Raw genomic sequence first — 26505 nt, 5'->3', positions numbered from 1 at the left:
CCATCCGCTCCGCACATACAGTTATCACATATATAAGAATGACCGACCGTGATTGATTAAGTCATACGGGTACAAAGTCCAATGTCATAATATCTTGTATATCGTCGGTATTTCATCAGACGGCAGAGCATTAATTTTGTATGTCTTTCCAAGTACATTGCAGGAAACGGTTTCCACGCGAAAATACAACAGGAATTCATTGATAGCACTTTGATGAATTATTGAGACGCGTAAGGAGGGAATTGAGGACAGCATAATAATATTTGTATTGTTTGGTGAGTACTAACCTTCTTTTGATTTGTTTTTGTTTTATATATTATGTGACAAACGTATCACGTAAAGGGAACCTTAATCACAAGCATAATGCTTCCAAGGTTTCCTCCCTTATTAATGTAGATTATTTTTAGCATCATTTCATCATTTGTATTCAATGACTTGCATAAAATCGTTCTTACTGTTGTAATACCACCCATCTATCCAATATGCTCATGTTTTGTGACCTTGTTATATGCGTTAATTTGTAAATTCTTTTCATATGCAGTTAATGTGGAAATAAATCTAAATAAAAAGTGGGGTGACATCCAAATATAAGTTGATTATTGTTAATGTGCAGGGCTGCATACAACTCATATTTTAATGTTCAAAGTTTCTAACATCTAAATACATTTCATACATTTTTTAATATTTATTTTTAAAAAAATCTCAGACCTGCTAAACTCCACCCTAAATATTGTGACACCCTCATCTTGTGACCTAATCTGTACTAGGTGATGGACAATGCTATATATAGAAATTGCCTTCGGTTGATTTTCAAGTTATTTTACCATCGCGTTCTTGGCGATATATTACTTCCTCATCATGCCCCGCATCATGCGTATACTTCATGTTCTGAGACCTCATCAGGCGTGCAAAATTAAGCATTTGTTATGATTTATAAAGGCTCTTTGTAATAAATATTGAACAAACTTCACCCTTCACCCAATCCTTTGTGTACACTTACACGTAGGCACACTGGATTGACTAGAATGGCAAACGATATATCAAGTCGAAACACTGCATATGTTCTTGTATGGAGAGTCATGATTTCTTTTGTATAAGGCAGACTAATGGAACATGGTTGCAACTCCGAGCTTCACGCCTTGCGAGCGATCATCAGGCAACTGGTAGGATTACTCTACAATCTACAATACGTTCAAAATAAGGCTTAACTAATACAATACAATACAAAACGATAAGATTTACTCATGGGTGAAGGGGCTATTGTAATTGCTCAGGTACTGCGATGGAATTTTAAACATGGGAGGGGGTATCGCAAAATAGTCTCCACCAAGGTGCTAGTACATAAATATATATATATATTTAATTAAGTATAGAAATGCAACCTGTGCCTAACTGAGAAGCTTGCCATCACCAACGCCGAGAAACAGACACTCCTGAACAAAAGACCAGAACTCATCTCCAAATGCCGCCATGAAAACAAATTCTACCTCTGCAACTTCAAAAGAGACTATGCTTAATTAAATATATATATATTTATGTACTAGCACCTTGGTGGAGACTATTTTGCGATACCCCCTCCCATGTTTAAAATTCCACCGCAGTACCTGAGCAATTACAATAGCCCCTTCACCCATGAGTAAATCTTATTGTTTTGTATTGTATTGTATTAGTTAAGCCTTATTTTGAACGTATTGTAGATGATCGCTCGCAAGGCGTGAAACTCGGAGTTGCAACCATGTTCCATTAGTCTGCCTTATCCAATATATATTTTGCTCTGCCCATAAGCATTATGCACTGTACGGAGGAATAGACCAAATCTAAGTATATATATATCTTTATTTTGTATATATATATCTATAAATATAAATGCCTATACATGTTTCTGTTTCTGTTTCGGTTGCGTCGGTATACTCAGGGTTAACTGTACACTCAGGGTTTACTGTACTTCACCAATGTGTAAGAGTTAAAATTAGACTCCTTTCATACTTGTATTTGGTGCAATTACTATTTGTTTTTTTTTGTCTCTTCTCCTATACATATTCATTTCACATCATTTGCTTACACCTTCCTTCCTCCATTCATCTCCTCTGCATACCAATTCTCCCATCTCACCTGATATGTTCCTTTGTTCTCTTCCATTCTTTATTCATGGTCTTAGGTATTTCCACTTCTTACTTATCATTGGTTCTCTTCTCCTATTCCTTTTGAATATTCAATCTTACTGTTAAATCCTATTTTGCTATTGGTTTATGTTGTATTTCATTTGAATATACTTTGCTTAAAAATGTTCCAAACGATGCTGCATAGCAGCCTACAAAAATAATTTTCAAAAACCCAGACAGACTGGACATCTTCTGAGTAAGTTGCATTGAATTAGGGCCCTGCTACTTAATTTGAGTTTGAGATTTAGGAGAGGGGATTTATTTGAGTTTGGCAGTGTTTTTTGGATGGATGGTGTTTTTGATTTATATTGGTGAGAGGTTATTGTTATTACTTTACACATGTATTACTTTACACATGTAAATACATATTACATACATTTATATGTATTTTTCGGACCAAGGTTGAATTTCGGCCGGACTTAATGCTCTTCAATAGTAACCAATCTATATGATCCGTAGATAACAAAGATAACTATGTACAACACAATTCGTCTCATTTATCTTTCATCCAGTCGACGTCCATCATCAGGCTGTAATCAATCCAAGTCTACAAATCGTGAAATGGATCTAGATGCGAGAAATCCAGTCCCAAATGTCCAGGTCCTACCGAAGTATAGTCTAAACGACGAGGATCTTCACATTAAGGCAACTGGTCTAAGACCCTGTCAGCGTGTCACCCTCAGGGCTCACGTCTTCACAGAATCGGGAAAGTATCGGTTCGAATCCCATGCTCAGTACGAGGCGGACGACAGAGGGATCGTGGAAGGTGACTATGGATATAGTTATAAGATAATGAAGCGGATCCTAATCAATGATTTAACACGTAATTTATTTTACTAATGACCGGTCATTAGTAAAATCATGTTATAAAACAAATAAAACATCTTAGAAAACAAATAATACACATCATTTTGTTCGGGCATTAGTAAAATTACCCACACTTGGCGCCTTCGAAACAGTTCAAAGGTACCTTGTGTGGGTAATTCTTACTATTAAATGCCCTCACAGCTGTGTATTATTTGTATATCATCTTGGAATTTCAAAGTAGATTATATTTAGTTAGTCAGGGGATCACAGTTTGGCGAGACATCTCTCAACTGTGTGTTTTTCTGGGGGTTATAGGGTTCGTCTGTAAGCTTTCTTCCTTGGTACTCATCTAGAGTAGGTATCTGGTTGGAAAAAAATAGACATGCTAACTGTAAAATGTTCCAGGAATTTAAATGGGGTGCAATGTATGAAAAACGTCAAGGTTAATGTTTTATTATATTCTCCTTATTATCCAACTCTTCCTCATCCGTTCTTAGTATTTCGTTGATCTTTTTTAAATCTACCCCCGGCACCTGGCTTCCCATCATAAGCTTTTACCCATCTCCTCTCTCCTGGTATCCCTTTGAAATGTCTGACTATAGTATCCACGTCTTTCTTTTTCTTCATTATTCATCTTGCTTATTTTAAACCAATATTTGCTTCCTTCAGTTGAGAAGGCACCATCACTCGGTGGTAGCTACCAGGGTATCGAACCCATGGGGTTGCTCTGGAGCTTAGAACCAGCACCAGAGATCGCTCACAAGAGACCTCGTCTGGTCAAGCGCAACATCCAGAAGCCTTTCATCTACACCTTCCAGCTGGTAGATGATGTAGACAATGTAGTGATGCATTCCACTTCGGTTGAAAGATGGTATCTAGCCAGCTATGTGGAACGGCATCTGGTACAACACGGGATTGCAGATGGGTGCTTGTATATTCCGAAAAAGAAGGGTATGTACCCCACAAAATTGTGATTCTTTATTCAGTTCAGTTCAGTTTATTGAATTCCATCTTTAAAAACATTTTTACAAAGTAAAAACATGCAATTTCATGTAAAATATAATACATAAATTGGGATAATGTACTTGTTAAATGATTAATGGGTGCTTGATGTATTTCAATTAATATTTTAATTAGTAAATTTCAAGTTGACAAGAGACAGATTTACCAGTCTACAGTTCCCTCGAGATATTCTCAACTCATTACTTGGATTAAAAAGGGTAAAAATTAAAGCGCCATGACTCATAATAACTAGACAAGATTTAAGTTAGCATGAATTGGGTAAACACTCGAATTTAAAAATTAAAGCGCCATGATTCATAATAACATAGACAAGATTTAAGTTAGCATGAATTGGGTAAACACTCGAACTTAAAAATTAAAGCGACATGACTCATAATAACTAGACAAGATCGAAGTTAGCACGAATTGGGCAAACACTCGCATAATCTTGTACTTGAAGATAAAAACACTAAGAGTAAGGTAAATAAAGAGGAACCCGCCACCTAAAAGATTGTGAAATAGGGTTTAAAACAATGTAAAGATGTAACAGAGAGAGAGAGAGAGAGAGAGAGAGAGAAGGGGGGCAAATATAATGCGTATCTAGTTTTCACATTATAATTTACCTTCAAAGTGTTGCAAAACCTGTCTAGAATTAAAAACGACACATTCCTGTAAGGGCCACTTGTTTCTGCATTCCCTGAAAGTTACCTTCATAAACAGGCTTGTCTGCATACAAAAACAAAACCATTTTCATCTGAAAGCAAAGTTTAAATGTCCCAGTGCCATGTAAGCAAACTTCACTCACTCGAAAACTGATGTTCCCACTTTATTCACAATCAAAGGTTCCTCTGATCCGATGCCGGTGCTTCTTGATATCAGGGGTGGTGTTCCTTTCTTGGTAGAAGACAGACCCTCCTTGATGGCATCTCATGGCTTTGCTGTCTTCTCCATCGATTACTTTCGTAAGATGATGGCTGGTAGGAGAATCTTCAATGAAAAATGCAGATACACTGCAAAAACCAGGGTGTTAAATATTCAACACCAGCATGGAATAGAAAAATATCAACACCCTTGGTGTTCATTTCATGTCCGATTGGCGAAAAATAACACCAACGGTGTGAAAATATTCAATTACAGGCTGATGGTGTCATATTTGGTGTTATAAAATCGCACATGCGCATAAGCTAGAGAATTCGACGAAAATCATTGGACGAAAGTTGTCATATGATCCGATATGCGCCTCTGCAGCTGCGCGCGCACAGCTAGACGAGAGCATGTGGCTAGAGAATTTCACTGGCACTGACTTGAAGTCTTGATTCTGGAGTAGGCCCTAGTAATTCTTCAAATTAGGCCTAGATTCTAGATGTGAAGTGATCGAAGTGCATGCAACCATGCCATTAAGCGTCAGGGTCTGTTCAGCGGATCGAAGTATTAGAAAATACCTGCCTATAGATCCAGAAGACACAGTAGGATTCTTTGAACTCAGTAAGTGTACTAGGCCTACATGGTTCTTGTTTGTTATAAACTTTTATAGATCTAGCCTATAGTATTACGTGTTCGTCAGCTGGCGCTAGCCGCGCCTGTCGTTGGGTAGCCCAGGCCTAGAGGTCTAGGCCTACTATGCCTTGGCTGTCCGGCCGGGTTGGGTATCCGGTCAGCATGATGCCATTTAATATTTTATGGATTTCTGAAAAATTATCATTGATAAATACTCCAAAGGGCAAACATTCATGATAGATCTAGATTCTAGGTCTATATATTGTTATTTAATACATATTTGTTTCAAAATGTAAAGGAAAAATCAGTAGATCTAGACCTAGTCTAGGGCCTAATCCTGGGTTTTTGCAAAAATATCAGGTCTAGGCTAGATCTAGATCTAGATCTAGAAGTCTAGACTAGATCTAGACTCTAGATTTCTAGGCCTAACAGTTAGATCTAGAGTTCTAACGTTAGATCTGCATTGACATTAGGCCTAGATATCTAGATCTAGATCTAACGTTAGATCTAGACTAGATCTACCCCATTCATGTAATAAAAAAAATGCAAAAATAATAAACATGGAAATTCAATCTCTAGATCTAGATCTAGATCTAGACTAATTGTAGCGCACACAACAGTCCAAACTCCACCCCCGGTTGAGCTTGATGTCCCATTTAACAGTTTTAGGGTGTATTATAAAATGGCTCTAGATCTAGCCTAGTATTTTAAGCATCGTGATTGGTCAATACGCGTCACATGGCATTGACAAATTTTTGATGCAAGCACGATTTTGCAGAAATGAGTGCAGAAAAAGCGCAGTAAAAAGTTATATTGCACGGTGCGTACGCGTGACCATGGGGATCCAGTGCGCGCGCGTACGCGTAGTACTAGTACGCTCCCTCGAGTGCATTGTAGGCTATAGGCTACGCGTAGCTAATATTGTACGCTCCAAGATCCACCATGATCCCCAGCGCAGCGTACGCGTTAGCTCTAGCTAGAGCGGGGTATTATTAGAAAGCAAATTTTTGTTTTACTTTTGCCTTGGATTTAGACCCGTTTTGACTTTTGGATTTTATAATGAAGCCAGGAATTTCAGCTGTCTGATGTAGACTCGTCTCTAGACACCCTATGCATTTTATTTTTAATCAAACAATGAATCCTGTAGACTTTTTGGTAAGCCTGCAAGGTCTTAGACCCTCATTTTATTTCTAGAACCAACATAACTCTAGATCTAGATCGAACTCTCGTATACTTAAGATCTAAACTTTTGTTTGTTGCTGTTTGTGTCGCTATTTTATAAAACAAATAACGCACTTGACCCTGTTGTGCGAAACGTAAATGCAGTGTTCGCTCGGTTTCTTCAGATGGTTCGCACTGTCAACTCGCCGCAAGCGGCTTGTTGCACAGAGCGGCACCAATATAAAGAAACCTCGCGCGTACTGCATTCACCGCTATTGCACTCTGGGACGTGCGTTATTTGTATACTAATTACTATAGCACAGTTGGGCTTGTAGCAGCAGTTTTTGCAGCATTCGTTTATTATGACTGAGCCATCAATCTGTAAGAAACTGAAAAGTGCACTGTGATATTTATTCTCATTTATTTAATCTCTCCTACAGTCAGAAGAAAATTCCACATAAGGGATGGGGAAGATCTCGTACTTGTGGATGAACAAGAAGGGTTTGGTATAGACGATGACGTACTAGGAGATGTGGTGACCAGCAATCCCACAGTCAGCCTCATGGTGCTAAAAGAAGATGAAGAATGGTCTGGTAAGTTTTGGATAAAGTGCATTATAATACAAAATTGCAAATCCCTGCTAAATGTGATATCATCAGTAGCGGATTCAGGATTTTAAAATAGAGTTAGAGGGGTGCAAAGAGCATATTAAAAATAAAGAGGGGGCGCAGATCACAATTTAACCTTAGTAATGTGTATGTTCACGAGGTAATTCTCAAAATATAGAGGGGGCACATGCCGGGTGCGCCCCCTGCTGGATCCGCCACTGATCATTGTATGTGCATGCATGTTAAAATGAGTCAGCGTTCGTCTGGTAGCAGGTACAGTGTAGGCTTGTATGCTGTATAGAGTCTAGGGAATTAACATTTTGCTTTTCATAAGCAATAAATGAATGTGCAGTTCAAATTACAGGCACAGGTCTCAAAACTTGGTGGAGGAAAAAAAAACCTACCCTTTTTTGATGACGTAACCTTGCCACAAGAGCCGTGATTTGTGGGCGGTCAATGATCTAAATTCGAAGTCTAAAGATTATAAAAATTACAGATTCTTACAAATTGAATTTTTTAACAATGCAAACTTGCATTTAAAAAAAAAATGTCTTTAATTTAAATTGTGACCCCACCGAACAAATTTGAGGAGGGGACTGTGAAACGGGCGCCATACTTGTGTGTTTCTGTGCGTGTCTGTGTATGATCTTTGACCTTTTGCTTCAAAATCCTACAAAAGGCCACTCCTATGCCATTTCTCATCTGATTTTGATTCTGTTTGCTTTGTGTGATAGCACGAGGTGAGGGCTATTGGACCCATAGAAACCAATAAGTTTAATGGTTTCAATAGGGAAAGGGAAATAAAGGACCCATAGAAACCAGCAGAAAGGTTATATTGCTCCAATAGAAATCCAACACATACTTCTGTTGGTCCATTAGAAATCCATCAGAAAATTTTTGCTGATCCAATAATAGGAATCCAACAATTTCTTTCTGTTAGTCTTATACTTATAGAAAACCATCATGAAAGAATTCTGTTGGATTATATTGGACAGACCTATTGGTTTCATTGGGAACAGTCCAATGGAAAAGTAATTGAACATTTCTAAATGCTAGTATTATAATTCACTTAGACATGAATGAATGCATCAATTAACAAATTGTCCATTAAAAAATGCTCAAGTATTATAAAATTAACAAATGTGTCAGACCAATATAACTTAGCTGGTTTCTGATGGTTTTAGACTAATAGAAATTTATATGCAGTTGGACCTCCCTTATCCAGTCTCCTTTATCCAGATCACTTGAGAATTTGCCTATTTTACTCAAATAATTAGCGGAACCAACAAAGATTTCAAGCATACTCGTAATATCGCAAACTATTTGGGTTACTTATATACATTATTCCCAACATTGTTATTACACATTCAATTCAATTTTTCATGATCAGAAACATGCATTCATTCAAACTCGGCAACTGCATGTTTTGAATATAGGATTCCCTTATGCATGTTAGTGCTGATCCCAAGTGTGGGGATAAAGGAGGCCCAACTGTATTCAATTCTACCAAAGTTTAAGATGCCAGTATTCATTGTTTTTTAACAGTGCTCATGGCTTTATATCTTTTTTTCTTTATTAAAGGTTCAGATGTACATAGCATCACAAGTGCAGACACTATCAAGGTGGATACCAGCTCCTCTTCCCTGAGTAGCTCAGAATCTGATTCAAGTTTTTGCTCCAGTAGAAAGAGGCCACGATTAAATGCCCTCAGTGAATCAGGTGCAATCACTGACAACTCTTGTGAGGTAAGGTTAAGAAAAAATTGTTTGCTTCATTTCAATCTCAGCTATCATAATCAACATAATATAAGGGACTCATCACCTATACGGATTTCATATTATTTAAAATTGAAAATGATATTGGGAGAAAAAAAATACATCTAGTGTAGTTAGAACTAACATTGTAAATTAATATTTCCTGTAGTAAGGTTTTTGTAATGGTATAGGTTAACATTAGGCAACTAATTTGATTTCTTTTTTGGTACATCTAAGCTGACGACTCCTGTAAGATATTGGCCATCTTTTTTGCTTCGTCATCTGTCATAAGTTTTCCATAAACTTTTACAGTTTCATTTTCTTCCAATGGGTGGTATGATTTCAAACAAATGATATTATGTCTAGAGGTTTAAATTGAATTGCCAAATTTTATGAAATGTTTTAGAAATGGGAAAGAGAAATGAGGTAAATAATCATCGAATAATACATCTCATGATCTGGTTCCATATAGACCTCTGAGGGTATCAAGGAAAAGGACTAATATCAAAATTAAAAAGTTGAAGATGAGATGCATCGATTGTTACATAACCTTTATTGTAGTGTTCATGATGATCCCAAACATAGAATAGTTTCCTGCTGTATTGTTTGTGGATATGAAAGTAATGAACACTGTTCAGGGCACTTTAGACGGTCTCCCCATGGCATTGGGCTTGCATGTCTATATTAAGTAGAAGGAACTCTCATTACAATAAACACAAATTTACCTGTAGCCTCATGTGTCCCCTCGTGTGTGTGTATGTGCGTGTGTGCATATGTGTGTTTGGGGTGTTTGTGGGAGTGTGTATTTAACAATATTTAAACTATTTCAAGCTCTATAAATAAATATATTATTATTTAGAATTTATGATTATTGGCCATATATCAATTTTAATATCATAATGTACCTATATAAATTCATAGTCATTCATAAAATTTCGTGCCCTTAGAAAGGTCAGTATGAATTAAAGTGCCTGAAAGTGCATTATAAACTCAATATGTTTATTTATGACTTAATGGGATGATTTACCTGTTTGCAGTTTGTACAAGAAATTTTGCGGCACAGAGGTGATGCCATTCTCCGAGAGTATGAATTGACTGGAGCACTTCAAGATAAAACTAGACGGCAGATGATTAACCTTTTGGTAGCCCACATGCAAGAACACTATGGGTAAGTGCCAGCAAATTTTCTTTTATGATTGTGTAAATGCACATAATAATTATCAGGTACTACCAATTATGTGAAAAGAAACTGAGGTAACATGGTCAACTTTAAAGGAATTTGTTGTCTCTTCAAAATCATTTTTCAAAATATTCATTTTTTATGCCTCCGCCACCGTCAGGTGGTGCCGGAGGCATTATGTTTTCGGGGTTGTCCGTCCGTCCTTCCGTCCGTGCGTCCGTGTGTCCGTCCGTGCGTCCGTCCGTCGGAAACTTGTTACCACGATAACTTCAGAACTACTGGACGGATTTTTACCAAACTTGACACAAGTATTTATATACATGTGAGGATGAACTGATTAGATTTGGGGTTTAGGGGGTCAAAGGGCAAAGGTCACAGGGCCAAACAAAAATTGTAAAAAATTACCCGAAAAAAGCTCGATATTGCTATAACTTCAGACAAATTGAACTAATTTCTTTCAAACCTAGCTCAATTATGTATTAGCATGGGAGGAAGAAGATTTTGGGTTCACGGGGTCAAAGTTCATAGTGCCCAAAATTTGTAAAATCACCCAAAATGTTTCGGATTTCCAATGGCATGGAACAAGCAATAATATCTTTCTGATCGCATGATGGCAGAGGCTTAAATTTTGACCGTGCGTGGTCGAAGATTCATCTAGTTTTAAATGTGATTTGCACATGATGGTTATCAGGTATTACCAGTCTTGTGAGTGACATTTTTGGGTCATTACGTTAAAATAGATTAATGCCGTAGATGTTAGCGGCCTCATCGTCATGAGGCCTCACTTTATAAATGTATTATGAACTAACCATGTGATATTTTGAGATTTTAAAGTAATAAAAAAATACTAAACTATAGCAAATTATATGATGCAGACGAGACCACTAGGGGTATGCTACTTGTTATCAACATACTAAGTTCTGTTTTAATAGAGCCAGTCATGAGTCCATATGACTGTAATTCTCATACAGGAGATGTGCTTTCTTATTTCACAGCAAACATCCAAAAGCAGCTATGAAAACCAAATATGCCATGGGGATAGTGAATCTGTTTCCAAGACTCAAGGATCCGTTTACTAGCACAGGTCATGTAAGTATTATAATCTGGGCCCATATTCAAATAAATACTTTGACTAAGTAAGTTTTTTTACTAAGTATTTTGGCTAAGGTATTTACTTATTTTGTATTCAATTCAGTTCTTAGCATTTTACTTTAGTAAGTCAAAATTTAAGTAAAATACTTATTGAGAGGCATTGTGACATCACGATTTTGTGACCAAATGATGCGCAATCAACACATTGCACCAAAAATGCGCTACTTCATAATTCTCCGCAGCTGAGAGTGACTGCGCACATACATGTAAGCCTTCATCTACCAGTTAAATTTGTAAATGCTTTGGCTTAAGTCTCCTCTAGAGGTGTCTTAAATTTAAAGTAAAATACTTAGCCAAATTTATGAATTGAATACCAAAATCTGCAAAGTATTTTATCCGAGCAAAAATCTAAGAAAAAATATTTATTTTTCTGACTGAAGTATTTAATTGAATATGGGCCCTGCATGGTCCTCTCTGATAAGAAGGTATTGCATTCCATTAATCAAAAGAAAACTTATGATACTCTGATAAGATAAAAATACCCTCAAAATCTCTCTAAATTATATTCTGAGAAGAATTTTTTTTTTTAAATTTTATCTTGTGTAGGTCACACTCCACCATCTTTGGCACAATATCCAATAAGAAATGTATGATACCATTCTACTCTCCTTCACAACCACTCAAAACTCTTTTTTTCTTGAAGTGGGGCAGAGTGATGGCTGCTTCCTTGTATCAAAGTCAAGATGCTTGCATTATATGACACTAATGCTACTTTGCTAAAATTTCTTTGAAAACTACAATTTCTCATCACATCATTTTGTGCATCATTTCAAGGTTAATATTATCAACAAAAAGCTTATACATACATTTTCAACCACGCGGTCAAAGATTCATCTCGTTCTTTCACTTTAGGAAGCTTATTTTGATGCAAGAAGTAACACGGGATTCCTGGCTGCTAGAATAAAAAATGTTAACCGCACAACAGAGGAGAAGACATCCAACCCATTACCCAAGCCATCAAGCAGAGATGGTGGTCCTGGGAAGGTCCGAGAAGGTGACCAAGAATCTGCTCCAGGCTGCACCTATGATGAAGACCTCAACTGGTTACGACACTGTCCAACATTAGAACGTGATTCTACCCTGGTTGTTGAAAAGATGAAATCCACTTTTCCTGTTAGACAGCATATGGTCAGGGACGGACGCTCCGCATCGGATATTTTGGAACAGTTTCCTTTTGAAACTGTTCCAGGTTTGGTAAGTGTTACAAAAAAATTTACTCCTAATTCTTGATTTAGCCTCTCAGGCCTAAGGCAACAAAATTATGTGTATGGGAATTAAAGCATCAGAATTATTACTTGGCACTGAGGCATCAAATTCATATTTCTCTGTTTTATTATATATGTTTGAGATTTTGAAAATATCAGTCCGAAGATTCTGCCAGTTTTATCCTTCAATCTGTATCTGTATTTACCGCATGTGACTGTCTGTTGGTGAACAATCACCATTACTGGTTGTCATGTACCTTTGGACAGTGAGCATCAACATGAGTGATATCTAGCAAATCTAATCTATTTCAAAGGTCCAGCAAGTTTCATTCATGTATGGATTTTGTGTAGAGAGACCTTCAAAAGTACTTCTTAGTGGTTGCTATTCAGATAAATATTTGAAGAATCCCCTTTTCCTGGATCTGGGGTGTGTATATATGGGGGTCTGAGCTTTGACGGTACCTTATTATATTGCTGATTTAGTCTAACTGGGGTATCTGTACTGTAAAATTATGCATAGTTTATTTTTTCTCTCTTTTCCCCGTTTTCCTTTTACATGTATTCTTGCAGATTGAGGTAGATTTTCGGAAACTTTTTCCTGAAAATCACTCGCGTTTCCTGACCAAATGGCCCGAGTTGAAGCCCAAGGTTGTTACACTTGCAAGACAACTTCTGAAGCAGAAAGGAAACTTGACAGTGATGGAGCTTCTGTCATCTTATGACAGTTCTGATCAAAATAAAGAAGGTATTTTTGCACATTCCCTTGAATGCACCCTCCGATGTCATAAAGGGTGGAATTCTTGATGGTGGTTTATTTGAGACCATGGATAAACCATTGATAGGTTAGTTTAAATTTGAGCATATATGTGCTTCACACAAGCATGTTCATTGGACAAGTTTTAGAATACATGCAAATCTAATCCAATCCATGGTTTTGAACCAAGTTTAGACCTTGGTCTTAAACCACCATTGAGAATTCCACCAAAGAGCTTGCAGTCTCATTAAAAATGTATATTAAGGGACAAGTATGCTGAAATCACAAAAAATGACCCATCCCAATTAAAACAATTCCCCCCCCCCCTTTTTTTTGTCAACTCCTCCAACAAATTATATTTATCTGGAAGGCTGGGATACAGTAGGGTTATTGGGCATCTCAAATAATGTGGACTCTTGTTGCAATGAGAATTACAAAAAATTACATTACATGCCCACTTGGCAAAGTTATTTGTAGTTGGAACATGCTCTCCATAATTCTTTTATTATATTAATTATATAATTATGAAGAAGAAATTTATATAATTATGAAGAAAAAAGTTTGTTGCATGGCCCATTGTGGAATCTTTATAAGGATTATCACATTGCCAATCATTACTTTTGAAATAGAATGAGCTTCTGTTTTGAAACAAAGCATCATGTTTATATGTTCACTTTGTTATTTTTCTTCCTCAGATATGATATGCATGGCTTATTATCTTATAATATGAACTTGAATCGACCCCACAGGACCCTGCATTTACATATTAGCAGCTTGCTTGTGTTTACTCTGTCTTTATTTGAAGATAAATGCTTTAGAATTCAGAAAATCATGATATTTTTGTTTTTCTTCATTAGTTAACTTTGAAAAATATGGTGGCCCATAGGGGACATATTTGATAAATTGTTAATTGCAACATTTGATTCCAGTATTGATGCAATTTTTGTGATTTAATCATGAAAAGGATGTCAAATTGGGTAGAAGCATGTTAAATTCAGTAGAACAAGAAAAAAATTGTAAAAAAAAAAACATGAACTTATGCTACTAAAGAGTTTGTTATATATGTGTCAACAGAGAACAATCTAGGTTAGGTGCTTTGCCATGAATGTTGCCTTCTCCCATGCATAAATATCCCGTTTATTATTTTCCTATTGATTTCTTTTTTCCCATCCCCCTTTGTATAAATTCTCATAAGAAAGAAGAAGAAGGCGTTGCTATAAGTGTCAGTAAAATTTCTCCAAGGGTGCCAAGCTGGCATCAATTGGATTTTTGGTTTAGTACCCCTAAACTGCATTAACAGCCACTTGCATGCTTTGGCTATAATATTGATAAGTCCTCGACTATATACTTATTTCTTATAATAGTTTCTTGTTACAGGCTATTTTGATTCAAATTTTAGCAGGTCAGTTTGTAATTATTTTGGTACATTTAACTTCTATTTTTCACCTTGATCAACATGTAAGCCTGTTTAATAATAACCATTTTCATTTTGTAATGCACAGGATGGAATTCCAGCACATCTGCTATCCTCCTCCTCTTGTGCCTATTGCCTCCTGCAAGCCAAGGGAAGTCCAAAGCTGCGTCAGCAAAAGTGTCCATTTCTTCAGCTCTCTCGAGGGTTATTCAATTTCAGAAGGTATTTAGCTTTTCATTACGAAAGAGAACTGTAAATATTAAGTACCGGTAATACCCTGTCACATAAAACACATTCTTGCTGCATTAAAAAAAAAGTTTCAGAAAGCATCGTGATGTGTGTTCAAAGAGAACAATTATATTGGTTTATGATCTCTTACATGAAGAGGCTTAGACTGATTTGGACAGAGAAGGTGCTCGAGAAATTTAGGCCTATTCAAAAACTTCACCCGCCTTGAAATTGGTCGGAGTAAAATAAACTAGAACAGTAGACATCAAGATTTGCAAACAAATACTAGGAACATGTTGTGTATGAAAACATAGTAACAACTTGTGTGATATATCAGGCATGTTGCCTTTGATTTTCACAGCCCTACATGGAGAATCAATAAATGAAAAGGAATATTTCATGCCACAAATTTGCTGCAAGTTAATAATAGTGCAGAAATTGCAGTATCTTTATTTTTCGTACTCCTTTTGTGGAAGTTGAAATGTCTTGACCACATTAGAAAGACCCTTTTTAATCATATACATAAAACAAGCTTTGAAAGTACTTGCATTTTTACCCCTCTACAGGGTAAGAAAAATTGTATTTCATTACAAAAAATATCATCTGATATTTTGATGTTATATCATTTGATGGACCAATTCCAATTCTTTTCTTTGATGTAAATTTGATTTGGTTTTATGTCCTACATTATTGTCCAATAACCCTTTTGTAAAAACACAATTTCCCCCAGTACTACATGTAAGGCTGTCTTTTAAAAATGTTGATCGAAATATGTTGTTCATTGAAATGCGTTGAGTATTGAAATGCGTTGAGTGCTAGTTACATTCTATACAAATAATTTGTTTTCAACACAGACAGGAGGGAGTATTCAAGCATTCCTCGACAACACAAAAGAGACCAAGAGTCAACCGTTCCTTCTGGCAATTGGCAATTCCAAGGCCCGAATCACCAACTACATGATCATTGTGGATCACAAGGCCATTCCATGTTCGGCACGCACGGTCGAAGCAGCAGTAGATTTACTCTTCAAGACCCACTTTGTCTTTGGCCTGCAGTACTGCTTGTCTCTGCGGCAGTTCTGGACTTTTGTCCAGACTGCCATTTTTGAAATCGATATCGGAGTGTCCCGGGAAACACCAAGAGTACGTGAAATTAGATCGAAATTGTTAGCACCATGATTTGCTTCAAATGCCACAAACAGTTTGCAATACCCAAATTGGTTCAACATTTGAGATTGAAACATGGAGTTATTGAAGATGGTAAAGAAGTATTGACCTGTGGGCAGGGAGCTTGTGCGAGAACATTTCATACTTTTCGAGGATTTCGGGGACATTTGCAGACTCACCTTAAAACCGATTTTCCAGATAATAAAGAGCAGTCTAATGAAAATGATAAAGTGAGTGACTTTCCTGAAGAAAGTCTTGAAAGTCTTCAAGAATACAATATTAATAATGATGAGATTGTTGAAGATCAGGATGTATATGAAGATGACATTTTATCTGTAGATACCTTGAACAGGCAGTGTGTAAATGTAATTTCAAAATTTTCAGCAAATAGTGCAAACTCTGGAAAAGTTGTAAATGATGTAGTAGAAACAACCAGTGCGATTGTAGGTGATGTAGTAAAAAGTGCATCGGCAGCCGTTACAGCTGCTTTCTTAAAACATAAGCTGCCTATAGAATCCGAGGCTTATAAGGAGATTCAAACACATTTTGCTATGCTTGAAAAGCCCTTTGAAAATTTGAATTCAGAATATAAGCGGACAAAGTATTGTGAATCAATTGGACTTGTTGAACCACAAGAAATCAAGTTAGGCATCCGATATGATAGTCGTCTCAATAAAAGAACTAAGCAGTATGAACAGATTGCTATTGAAGATACATTTGTTTACGTTCCCATTTTAGATTCTTTGAAGCAGCTTTTAAGCAATAAAGATATATTGCATTTTGCTACTCATGACCATAAGAGCACAGATGGTGTAATGAGAGATTATTGTGATGGTTCACAATTTGAGAAAACCCCTCTTTTCCATGAAGATGAGAATGCCCTCCAAATTCACTGTTTTTATGATGATTTCGAGACTGTGAACCCCATTGGTTCAAAAACAAAAATTCACAAGATAGGTGCTTTATATTTCATTTTGAAAAATCTGCCACCAAAGTATAATTCCAATCTTTCCAATATCAATCTTATAGCTCTATGGTATGCTGAAGATGCCAAGAAATATGGATTTAATGCTATTCTCAAGCACATTGTAAAAGACATTAATATCCTGTCAACAGTTGGCATTGCTCTCCCTAATGGAATTGTGAAGAAGGGGACCATTACTCAAATAAGTGCTGATAATCTTGGTGCTAATTCCCTACTGGGATTTGTAGAGAGCTTTTCTGCTCATTATTACTGTCGATTATGTGTTACAAGTAAGGAAGAGGCACAGAACAAATTCAAAGAGGTTTCAATGGATATGCGCACCAGGCAGACTTATGAGCAACATTTAGAAGAAGCTGAAGCTCAAACTACCCAGTCACATGTGTTTGGAGTGAAACAAAAGACTGTATTGAATGATTGTATTTACTTTCATGTCTTGGCAAACTTTTCACTAGATATAATGCATGATCTTTTGGAAGGCATAGTTCAGTATGAGCTGAAACTTGTTCTAGAGTATTTCATATATGAAAGGCAACCGCCCCTCTTGTCCCAAGATGAACTGAATCAGAGAGTCGCCAGCCATTGCTTAAACCGTACAGATAACAAGAACAAACCATCCTTTATTAAACTTAGGTCAGCTAGGAATGATGTTGGACAGAAGGCTATGCAAGCATGGTGCTTGATTCGAAATCTGCCATTCATAATTGCTCAAGACATTGAAGAAGGAAATGTCTACTGGGAATTGCTACTTAGATTACTAGATTGTATGGACATTATTTTTGCTCCTCAATTGACAGCAGGCTTGATAGCCCAATTGTCTATTCTTACTGAAGAACATCACACACATTTCCAGAAAACCTTTCCTGACAGAAGGTTGTTGCCAAAACACCACTTTATGGTGCATTATCCAACGTGTTTGAGAGAAGTTGGGCCACTCATACATGTATGGTGTATGAGGTACGAAGCGAAACATCACTATTTTGGCCGTGTTGCAGAATCTGTGCGTAATTACAAAAACATTTGTAAATCACTTGCCAAAAAACATCAGACAGCACTAACGTTCCATCTTCAGTCAAACCATCCTTTGGAATATCTGGAGGTTGGGCCAGGTAGTTCACTACTTTTGTCAGATTTAGATGAAAATATTGGACAGATTGTGCAAGAGCAAATCCAAGTAGAGGATCTTTCTACTGAATTATTTGATGCCAACTGGGTTAAAGTACATGGAACACATTATCAGTTGTCACTTCTGGTCTGCCATGATGTTAGCGAGCTTCCTCTGTTTGGTCAAATAGAGCATATCATTGTACACAATAGCACTGTATTTTTTGTACTTGTCCAATTAGATACAGTGTATTACAATTCACACTATCATGCCTATGCAGTAGAATTTAGTTTTCCACGTTGTCATGTAGTGAAGAATCAAAAGGAACTTGTTGACTACAAACCACTAGATTTGATGACAACTTTGTCGAAGACAGACTCGAGGAAGTATGTAGCACCAAGGCATGTACTTTTTAAGTAATTTAAAGCTTTCAAGCTAATGTCTGGTTTTGCTTAGTGGTATCAATTGGTTTTAAAAATAATTTTGATCAATAATATTTTGGACTCTTAATTGTTAACATCTTTAAATTGGTTAATTCGAAACCAAATTGAAGTCAAATAGCTGTTGTATATTTTCTTTTTTTTTCTTACAAGAAAAACAATTCTATGATGTTTGTGCATGAAAGCCAGTGAACTAGAAGTGCATGGACTGATTTTTGTTGTTGTTGTTTATATCCTGTTGGAAAAACGAGCAGCGAATTAGTTGATATAGAAATGCATAATTTTACTTTTTGATTTTTTCTCCCAGGAGTAAAATGGGAAATACATGTTTGTAAACAGAAAGCTGTAAAAGAATGTTCACCTATATTAGAATGAATGTGGAATTTATAGTGTTTTTTTAATGTTTTTGAAACATTTGTTTAACCCTTTACAAGCAGTGAAGGAGATAAAAATCCCCTGAAATAATTAAATCATCCTGAATCTCAATGGTTGCAGGCCTGTGGTAAAAAAAAATCTTGTTAAACAAAACTGCTGGATAAGATTTGTTAGTTTTGCTATTGTTCTTGAAGGCTGCTTCCTAGCATAAGACATTAAAAAGCCTTACTATAATTAGTCTGCGAGCACAGACCATTGGCTTCGGTTTTGCAATTTGCATAGTGCACGATGTAAAATGGAATATGTTTGTAAACAGAAAGCTGTAAAAGAATGTTCACCTATATTAGAATGAATGTAGAATTTATAGTGTTTTTTCAATGTTTTTGAAACATTTGTTTAACCCTTTACAAGCAGTGAAGCTAGGAGATAAAAATCCCCTGAAATAATTAAATCATCCTGAATCTCAATGGTTGCAGGCCTGTGGTAAAAAAATCTTGTTCAACAAAACTGCTGGATGAGATTTGTTAGTGTTGCTATTGTTCTAGCATAAGAAATTAAAGTCATACTATAATTAGTCTGCGGGCACAGACCATTGGCTTCGGTTTTGCAATTTGCATAGTGCACGATGTAGAGTCTGCATTTAGAGACTACATATACACATACAGTTATGCTCCCTTTAAGGGATCATGATATGAGTGAAAGTAGTCTCTGACTGCAGACTCTGAAATATGCACTACGAAACTTGCGAAAAACCGAAGCCGAGAGTCTGCCTGCAGATTATACTAGCAGTTTCCAAGGTTTTTTTTTTTGGGGGGGGGGGGCACTCTGTATCATGGGTGTCGATACTTACGTAATACCTATTCATCAGGGGGGGATGAATGAATAGATCATCCCCCCCTGATGAATAGGTATCAGTTACGGATCGACACCCATGCTCTGTATATTTCATATGAAAAAGATTCTGTGATATTTTCCTTCAGCATGCATGTACTAGGATTCAAGGTGAAATGTGTCAAAATTCTTATTAGCTACATAATTCACTCTGATGTAGAAGCATAATGTTTGTTGTTTTTTTTGTTTTGTCTTCATTTATACATGCATTTTGCATCCTGTTTAGTTTCTATTTATTAGAAACGACTTTGATTTTTCATTCCTTGAAAGGAATTATGACATTGTTTAAAGTTTTTATATTGGAAAATTTTTAGTTACTTGTTTCATCCTTTTTTTTTTTTACTTATAAGGGTGGATTCATAATAACAGATTTTGAATGATTTTTAGTTACTTGTTTCATCCTTTTTTTTTTACTTATAAGGGTGGATTCATAATAACAGATTTTGAATGATTTAAAAAAGTGTGTTTTGTTGTATTCAGACAAATGAGTCACAGATTTTGAATACATGACAAAAGGATTTAATGTTGAACCATACAAGATAAAAACGCTAAGCATCATTGATTTCAACATGAATGAAAACAAGTTGTTTAATTTATTGATTAAACAAGCACCATGTGTTTTTGTTTACGAAAAAAATTGTTTCTTTTCACTTCTTGTGTGTATTTGAATATTTTCTGTGCATGTGTTAAGATGGAGTGAGCTGGAATGAATTGTTGTTGTTGAAAGAATGGTGTGTTGAGTTTTTTAAACACTGAGACTAGCATTGAATTGCAATACCAAGAGTAGAAAAGTAGTAGACCTTTAGTGTTATATAACACCAAAAATAGGATTTATTGCAACACCGAAGAATGGTGCTGGATTTTATATTAACACCATAAATAGAATTGGATTGCAACACCAAGAGCAGAATTATACTATTTAATTCTAGAATTGGTGTAAAATAACACCAACAATAGAATTGAAGTGCAACACCAAGAGTAGAATTAAAATTATTTCATTCCAGGCGGTGGTGTTAAATAACACCAGAAATCAGATTCATTGTTACACCAGAAAATGGTGTAGGATTTTATATTAACACCAAAAATAGAATTGAATTGCAACACCAAGAGTAGAATTGAATCATTCAAATCCAGACCTTGGTGTTAAATAACACCAACTGGTGTTTTCCGATATAGATACCGGAATGGTGTTAATATTAACACCTATGGTGTTGAATTTAACACCACTGTTTTTGCAGTGTACTTTGATCTGAAGATATTCCTGGTACGTGATTTTCCAATTTGTTAATTGTATGCATAGTCCACATTTCTTTCCTACCATAATATGTCATGACATTTTTGGTACATTTTCAGTTTTGTGCTGGTTCGAAAGGGCTTTCAGCATAAAATGGGTTCATAATAAAATGAAGACTAAAGCTTGATATCAAAATTGGTTTTTGCAAATGATGAAAGCATAAGGGTAAATGTGTTAATGTATAATTAGATTTAGTGGTCAATGATTATTCAATCAAAAACATAACAAGAGAGTTGACTTCATGATTAATAGACAGCACTTAAAGCGTGATAGTACTATTCTTTTGTGATCAATTAGCTATTAATTTATAATCTGAAATAAAGAGCATTGAACAAATGGAAATAGAGAATCAATAAGTCTTTTTTAGTTTCATCTCTTCAATAAGTTTGCCACTTGATATATCAGTAAGATATAGCAAGATTATAATACTTGATACATCAAGCCTGCCTTTAATAGTCATGATACTTTCGATTCTGCTCCGAATAATTTCATCATCGCACAACCAGGAAAGTACAAAGATAATTTCGGCTTATATAGTTTCTATTCCATAATAATAACTGAATATAGTGTTGACTAAAGTGCAAAACAATTATAATCGGTTTCGAATGACATTATTGACCGCGAAGATAGTATAAATGGTATACTTACTATTGAAAAGTCTCAAATATATTTCAATAGTAATAAATATGTTTTGATGTTTTGTATAATTTTACTCGATGACAATAATAATTGATCAATGCCCCACCCCACTCCATCAGTGGCTTTCCCGTTGCTACACTACTGCACATTAATGGCGAAATAAAGTCTCAAAGTATGTCTCCATCCGCAATTGCTGGTAAAATAAACTAAATTTAGCTCTGTTTCTCATCAAATCTTCAATAGACAATTATGCCTTTCTAATATCTTTAAAAACAGGCACCGAAGTTTCACCTCGTTATGGAATTAATAGTGTTTATACAGTATACTCGTTCGGTTCTTAAATAAGCTATATTTTAATATTTTCTTCCAGGACATCTTCGAGTTTATCGCAAACCATCCTCGTCTTGATAGCAGTCGAGTTGGAATTGTCTCTTCTTGCCTAGGAAGTGTCTTGGCGCTTCAAGCTGCTGCCAGGCTGAAAGATATGGTCCCTATCCGATGTGTGGCGGCTACCGGATGTGTGGACTTCCTCGGTTACGAGATTGGTCTCAGGTTACCTGACGGAACAACGATAGAACCTTACAAGTAAGTTTTTAGACCAAGCAAATCGCTATATGTTCTTGTCAGTAAAAAAAAAAACACAATGAGAGACGACAAATACCAATCTTATCAGGCGAAACATTGATAAAGTTTCTTAGCACGAAAGTTACGAAAGTTGATAGATCGTTTAACGTTCAGTTACCACAACGATATATTGTTACCTTTAAGTTACCAAACTAAAACAGCGATATATCATTACTTTTAAGTTACCAGACTAAAACAACGATATATTATTACGTTTTAGTTAACAGACAGTGAGACAGATGCTTACTTTTGGGGGTATAAGACCCCCAAAATACCCTTATACCATTCAGATACTTGACAGAACAACAGTGGACAGGTCAGTGGATCGGTAGATATAGTTGGGGTTGTCTCTTCGTGCCTAGGAAGTGTCCTGACACTGCAAGCTGCTGCCAGGCCATAACAGTGACGAAATACGATTATTCATTCCATCCATTGTATGATGTTCTTGTAGTTCCGTATAACGATTTTCCCTCTATCTCGTGTATTTCCGCGTAAAAACAGGAATTCTGATCACGAGGAAGTAGTCGAGGATACAGATGGCGGATATATATGGCAACTGAGTGATTTCAACGCTTTTGATAATCTGCAAGGCGATTTCGTAATACCGGTAAGGAGTATTTACATCATCGGTGCCTTTCCGAGCATTTTCCCGTACAGTATCTTCATTTCTTTATTGTGTCCATATAGGATAAATGTTTACATTTACATTAACAATCTTACTTTAACATATGAACATATAGGAACCAACATGTAATTGACAATCATAGGGCCCTGTTTTAGTATACAGTTGATATAATATACATGATCATGATGAATATACTTGTTAATACTCTTTCTTCTTCTTCTTCTTCTTATCTTCTCCTTCTTCTTCTTCTCTCTCTCTTCTTACATACCAGCTCCCTTTTCTTATATGCTCTAATCTGGAGTAGGTATTTTGTTTAAAAATTGTTCCTTGGTATGGTATAACAATAGGGATACAACAGTAAAGTAAGTATACTGAAACAAAAATTATATTCGTGTAACATGTCAACAAGGTATTTTGCATTGTTTTCACATTCTCTACCGTTCTCGCCTTCGTTCAGAACTCTTCTCTTTACTGGATTTCATTAACAACTCTTATGGAAAGTGGAATTAATGAATTAATGCGGCGAATAGTTCTTGCTTTTACAGATCTCAATCATCTGATTGATAAAGGTCTTTTCTTCTTGTATTTTTTAAAACAAGGACAATCTTCAGGTGTGATCGTTGATTAAAGATGATGATATATAAAGTATCGTTAATCAAAGGTCAAATCAAGAAATTTTGCTATCAAAATGAAATTAAACCATTAAACAATGAAAACACTGCCTGTGGTGACTATCATTCAAAGTTTTATTCTTCTGAGTTAGGGTGAATTACCCCATATTTTAACAACAGAGTACAACGTTTGCAAACTGTTTGAGATTTTAAGCTTGTCTCATTAAAAGCACATTTTTCGATTCTGTATATTTTCTCGCACGGAAGGTTGAAGATATATCCTGCCCAATGCTTTTCATCACGAATGGAGACGACCAACACATACCGTCATACAAACGTATGACCGCCGTAAGTATTTGACTGTTAGGCAAGTTGACACATACATGTACTTTTAATAATGAAAATAACTTTCGAGTTTCGATGCTTATGATGACAAGGATGATGCCAATATTTTACCTCCTGACGACGACGGATAGTCAACCTGTTCGAAACGTCGAGCCATTCCCGCCACTCGTCCTCTCTCTCCAAGCGCTATAGTTCTGCTTTGAACTATAAGCTAAGAAAGATAACCAATAGTCCTTTTCAAGACTATACCAACAGTCCTTTTCAGGTCTAACAAACCCTCAAGAAAGATTACCGAAAGTCCTTTTCAGGACTCCTCAATCCTCCCTCTCTCTCACATGGTGCACCCGCAAGCATACTGTATAATATTTTATCTTTAGATTAATTTTTTTGGGTGAAGATTACTTATCACTGTTAATAACAATTCAAACGATAATACGTATACTAATGATAAGAGGGTATAAAGAAATTAGCGTACATTTTTGTAAGGCTTCTCAATTTGATGAATATTTTTATCATGATGCCCGGTCATAATGTTATATGACAGAAAAGATAAAGGGGTATGGTTGTTTGCGCACGAAGCTGAAAATTGCAGCAAAATGAACGTAATGGCAATGGGGCCTAAGTTACGGAGGAAGCGGAGGTAAGAATTATCTCACTACCTTAATCGACGGTCATGTAATCTAAACCTCTGTATTGATTTCTTTACTAGTACCTTTGTATATTTTTCATAACAGATGAAGGAGAGGATAGAGAGAGTTGGCAAGGGTAATCTCTTAGAAACAATTCATCTTGAGGGCGCTGGTCATTACATTGACGCTCCATATCTTCCACTATGTCGAAAAAACAACATGGATCCAACTCTTCCTTATCGTAAGTCATCACCTCCCGAGCGCAAATGTGATTGATAGAACTATAAACTAGCAAAAGTAATATATACGTAGACTGGCTCTCACGATATTGGAGTTTTCCTGCTCTTGATGAAAATACTCATTTTCTAAGGCATGCACATAATATAGTGAGGATTAAATTGTGTATGAGTTGAGTCGTGAGTGAGTCAGTCGTGAATTATGAAAAAAAAATGATGTTAGATTTTACAAAATTGTATGCGAGTAAAATCATTATAATATTAATAACTCGATTATACAGCCCTTTTTCCAGAGGATAGAAGGTGCTGTCACCTATAGTTTTAGGACAAATTAAGAATGGCAGAGTTAGATGTTTTCAGATGTTTCACATGTGTGATGAGAATCACAAATGTAACATATTTTATTAGTTTCTTGTAGATATGATTGCCTGTTAATTCATATACTGATTACCTTTTGATTTGTGCTCCTGATGCCCACATCTTTTCTCCTTCTTTTTTCTCTCATCACGACTTCTCTTTATTATGTAACATAATTTCTCTTTCTTTCCCATATTTATTTCTATCATCATTACTTCCTTTTACCGCGTTTTCGCTGTTCCCTCTCTTTTTTCTCACTCACTCTCTTTGCCGTGAAACCTTTCACTTTCATGACTATATTAACATACAATGATCCCTTTATTCCCCCCCCCCCCCCCAATTCGTCGTCTAGCTGTTTGTGGCGTAAACGGAGGGGAGCCGCGGCTCCATGGCTACGCGCTCAACAAGGCTTGGCGGAAGACGATCAACTGGTTCCGGGGTCAACTGAACATCACAGAAACTTACCGTTTGGACTGGCTAGATTCAATTTCATCAACTCCATATGTATCATCGAGACTTTGATATTTACTTAAATGTTAGGTTATTACCCATAATGCGTTTATATCATGATTTTAAATGCTTTTGCTCCTGAAGATCGTGATTGCTTACAGGGTGTCATTCAAACGTACTCACACATCACTTAGATTTGGATAAGAATAAGTTTATCTGGGAAAGGGGGCTCTACACGATCCTAAGGACTTTAGAGAAATCTAACCAAGGGCAATTTCAATACAATCTTGTATATCTCATAGAATTCATGTTCAGATTACGTAATACGACATTATGATGTTCGCACATACCTAAAATTGACGCAATGGTAAAGGTCACGTATCGATATGACATTATCCACCTTGTAATTGCGGAAGGTAATGGAAATGGAAACTAATTTAAGATGCAGGTATATTCTATTGTCATGCTCTTATCTTGATGAAACGCGCTTAATTTATTGCATGGATGCTCCTATAGAATACCTATGCATGACTGAAATTTAAAGTCTTTTTATTCAGTATTTTTATAATAATTACCGTTTAATGTACTCTCGAAAGGCAGCCTTTATGTTATGCAACTAAATGTGACATATGGTATGGTATTTATTGAATCATGCATCGCAGTTAATTGCACATGGATATACATTACATTTTAAAAACGAGTGTACAATTTAAAACAGTATCATTTACATAATTATAAGTACAAGTATATGTCACATGTTTATCCTAAATTTTGTACCAAATGTAAAATAAAAGCAAACATACGAACAAGAG

The 26505-nt window shown here is 36.0% G+C and overlaps 2 protein-coding genes across 4 annotated transcripts; both read left to right on the top strand.

The window, feature by feature from the left end:
• Window positions 1–38: 38 nt before the first annotated feature.
• On the top strand, window positions 39–26505 carry LOC577168 (acyl-coenzyme A amino acid N-acyltransferase 1). 3 transcript variants are annotated; one of them, XM_030986261.1, is made up of 10 exons: window positions 39–275; window positions 2675–2928; window positions 3639–3920; window positions 4814–4977; window positions 21124–21147; window positions 22187–22401; window positions 22942–23047; window positions 23944–24024; window positions 24756–24891; window positions 25596–26505. In XM_030986261.1, the coding sequence occupies exons 2-10, from the start codon at window positions 2724–2726 to the stop codon at window positions 25763–25765; spliced, it is 1383 nt and encodes a 460-aa protein (XP_030842121.1). In that variant the 5' UTR covers window positions 39–275; window positions 2675–2723; the 3' UTR covers window positions 25766–26505. The 3 variants fall into 3 exon arrangements, with proteins under 3 accessions (XP_030842121.1, XP_030842120.1, XP_030842122.1); XM_030986260.1 differs by lacking the exon at window positions 39–275 and adding an exon at window positions 1703–1821; XM_030986262.1 differs by lacking the exon at window positions 39–275 and adding an exon at window positions 1705–1796.
• On the top strand, window positions 5309–18932 carry LOC115924245. Its single transcript, XM_030986259.1, has 9 exons — window positions 5309–5456; window positions 7070–7222; window positions 8819–8982; window positions 10029–10159; window positions 11167–11260; window positions 12176–12517; window positions 13099–13273; window positions 14785–14918; window positions 15779–18932. Exons 1-9 carry the CDS (start codon window positions 5363–5365, stop codon window positions 16100–16102), a joined length of 1611 nt encoding a protein of 536 aa, XP_030842119.1. The 5' UTR covers window positions 5309–5362; the 3' UTR covers window positions 16103–18932.

Source organism: Strongylocentrotus purpuratus, unplaced genomic scaffold, assembly GCF_000002235.5.
Source record: "Strongylocentrotus purpuratus isolate Spur 01 unplaced genomic scaffold, Spur_5.0 spur5_scaffold_15, whole genome shotgun sequence".
In the NCBI taxonomy this organism is placed as follows: Eukaryota; Metazoa; Echinodermata; class Echinoidea; order Camarodonta; family Strongylocentrotidae; genus Strongylocentrotus; species Strongylocentrotus purpuratus.
The sequence above is the reverse complement of the archived record's forward strand: the minus strand, read 5'-3'. Positions and strand labels throughout refer to the sequence as shown.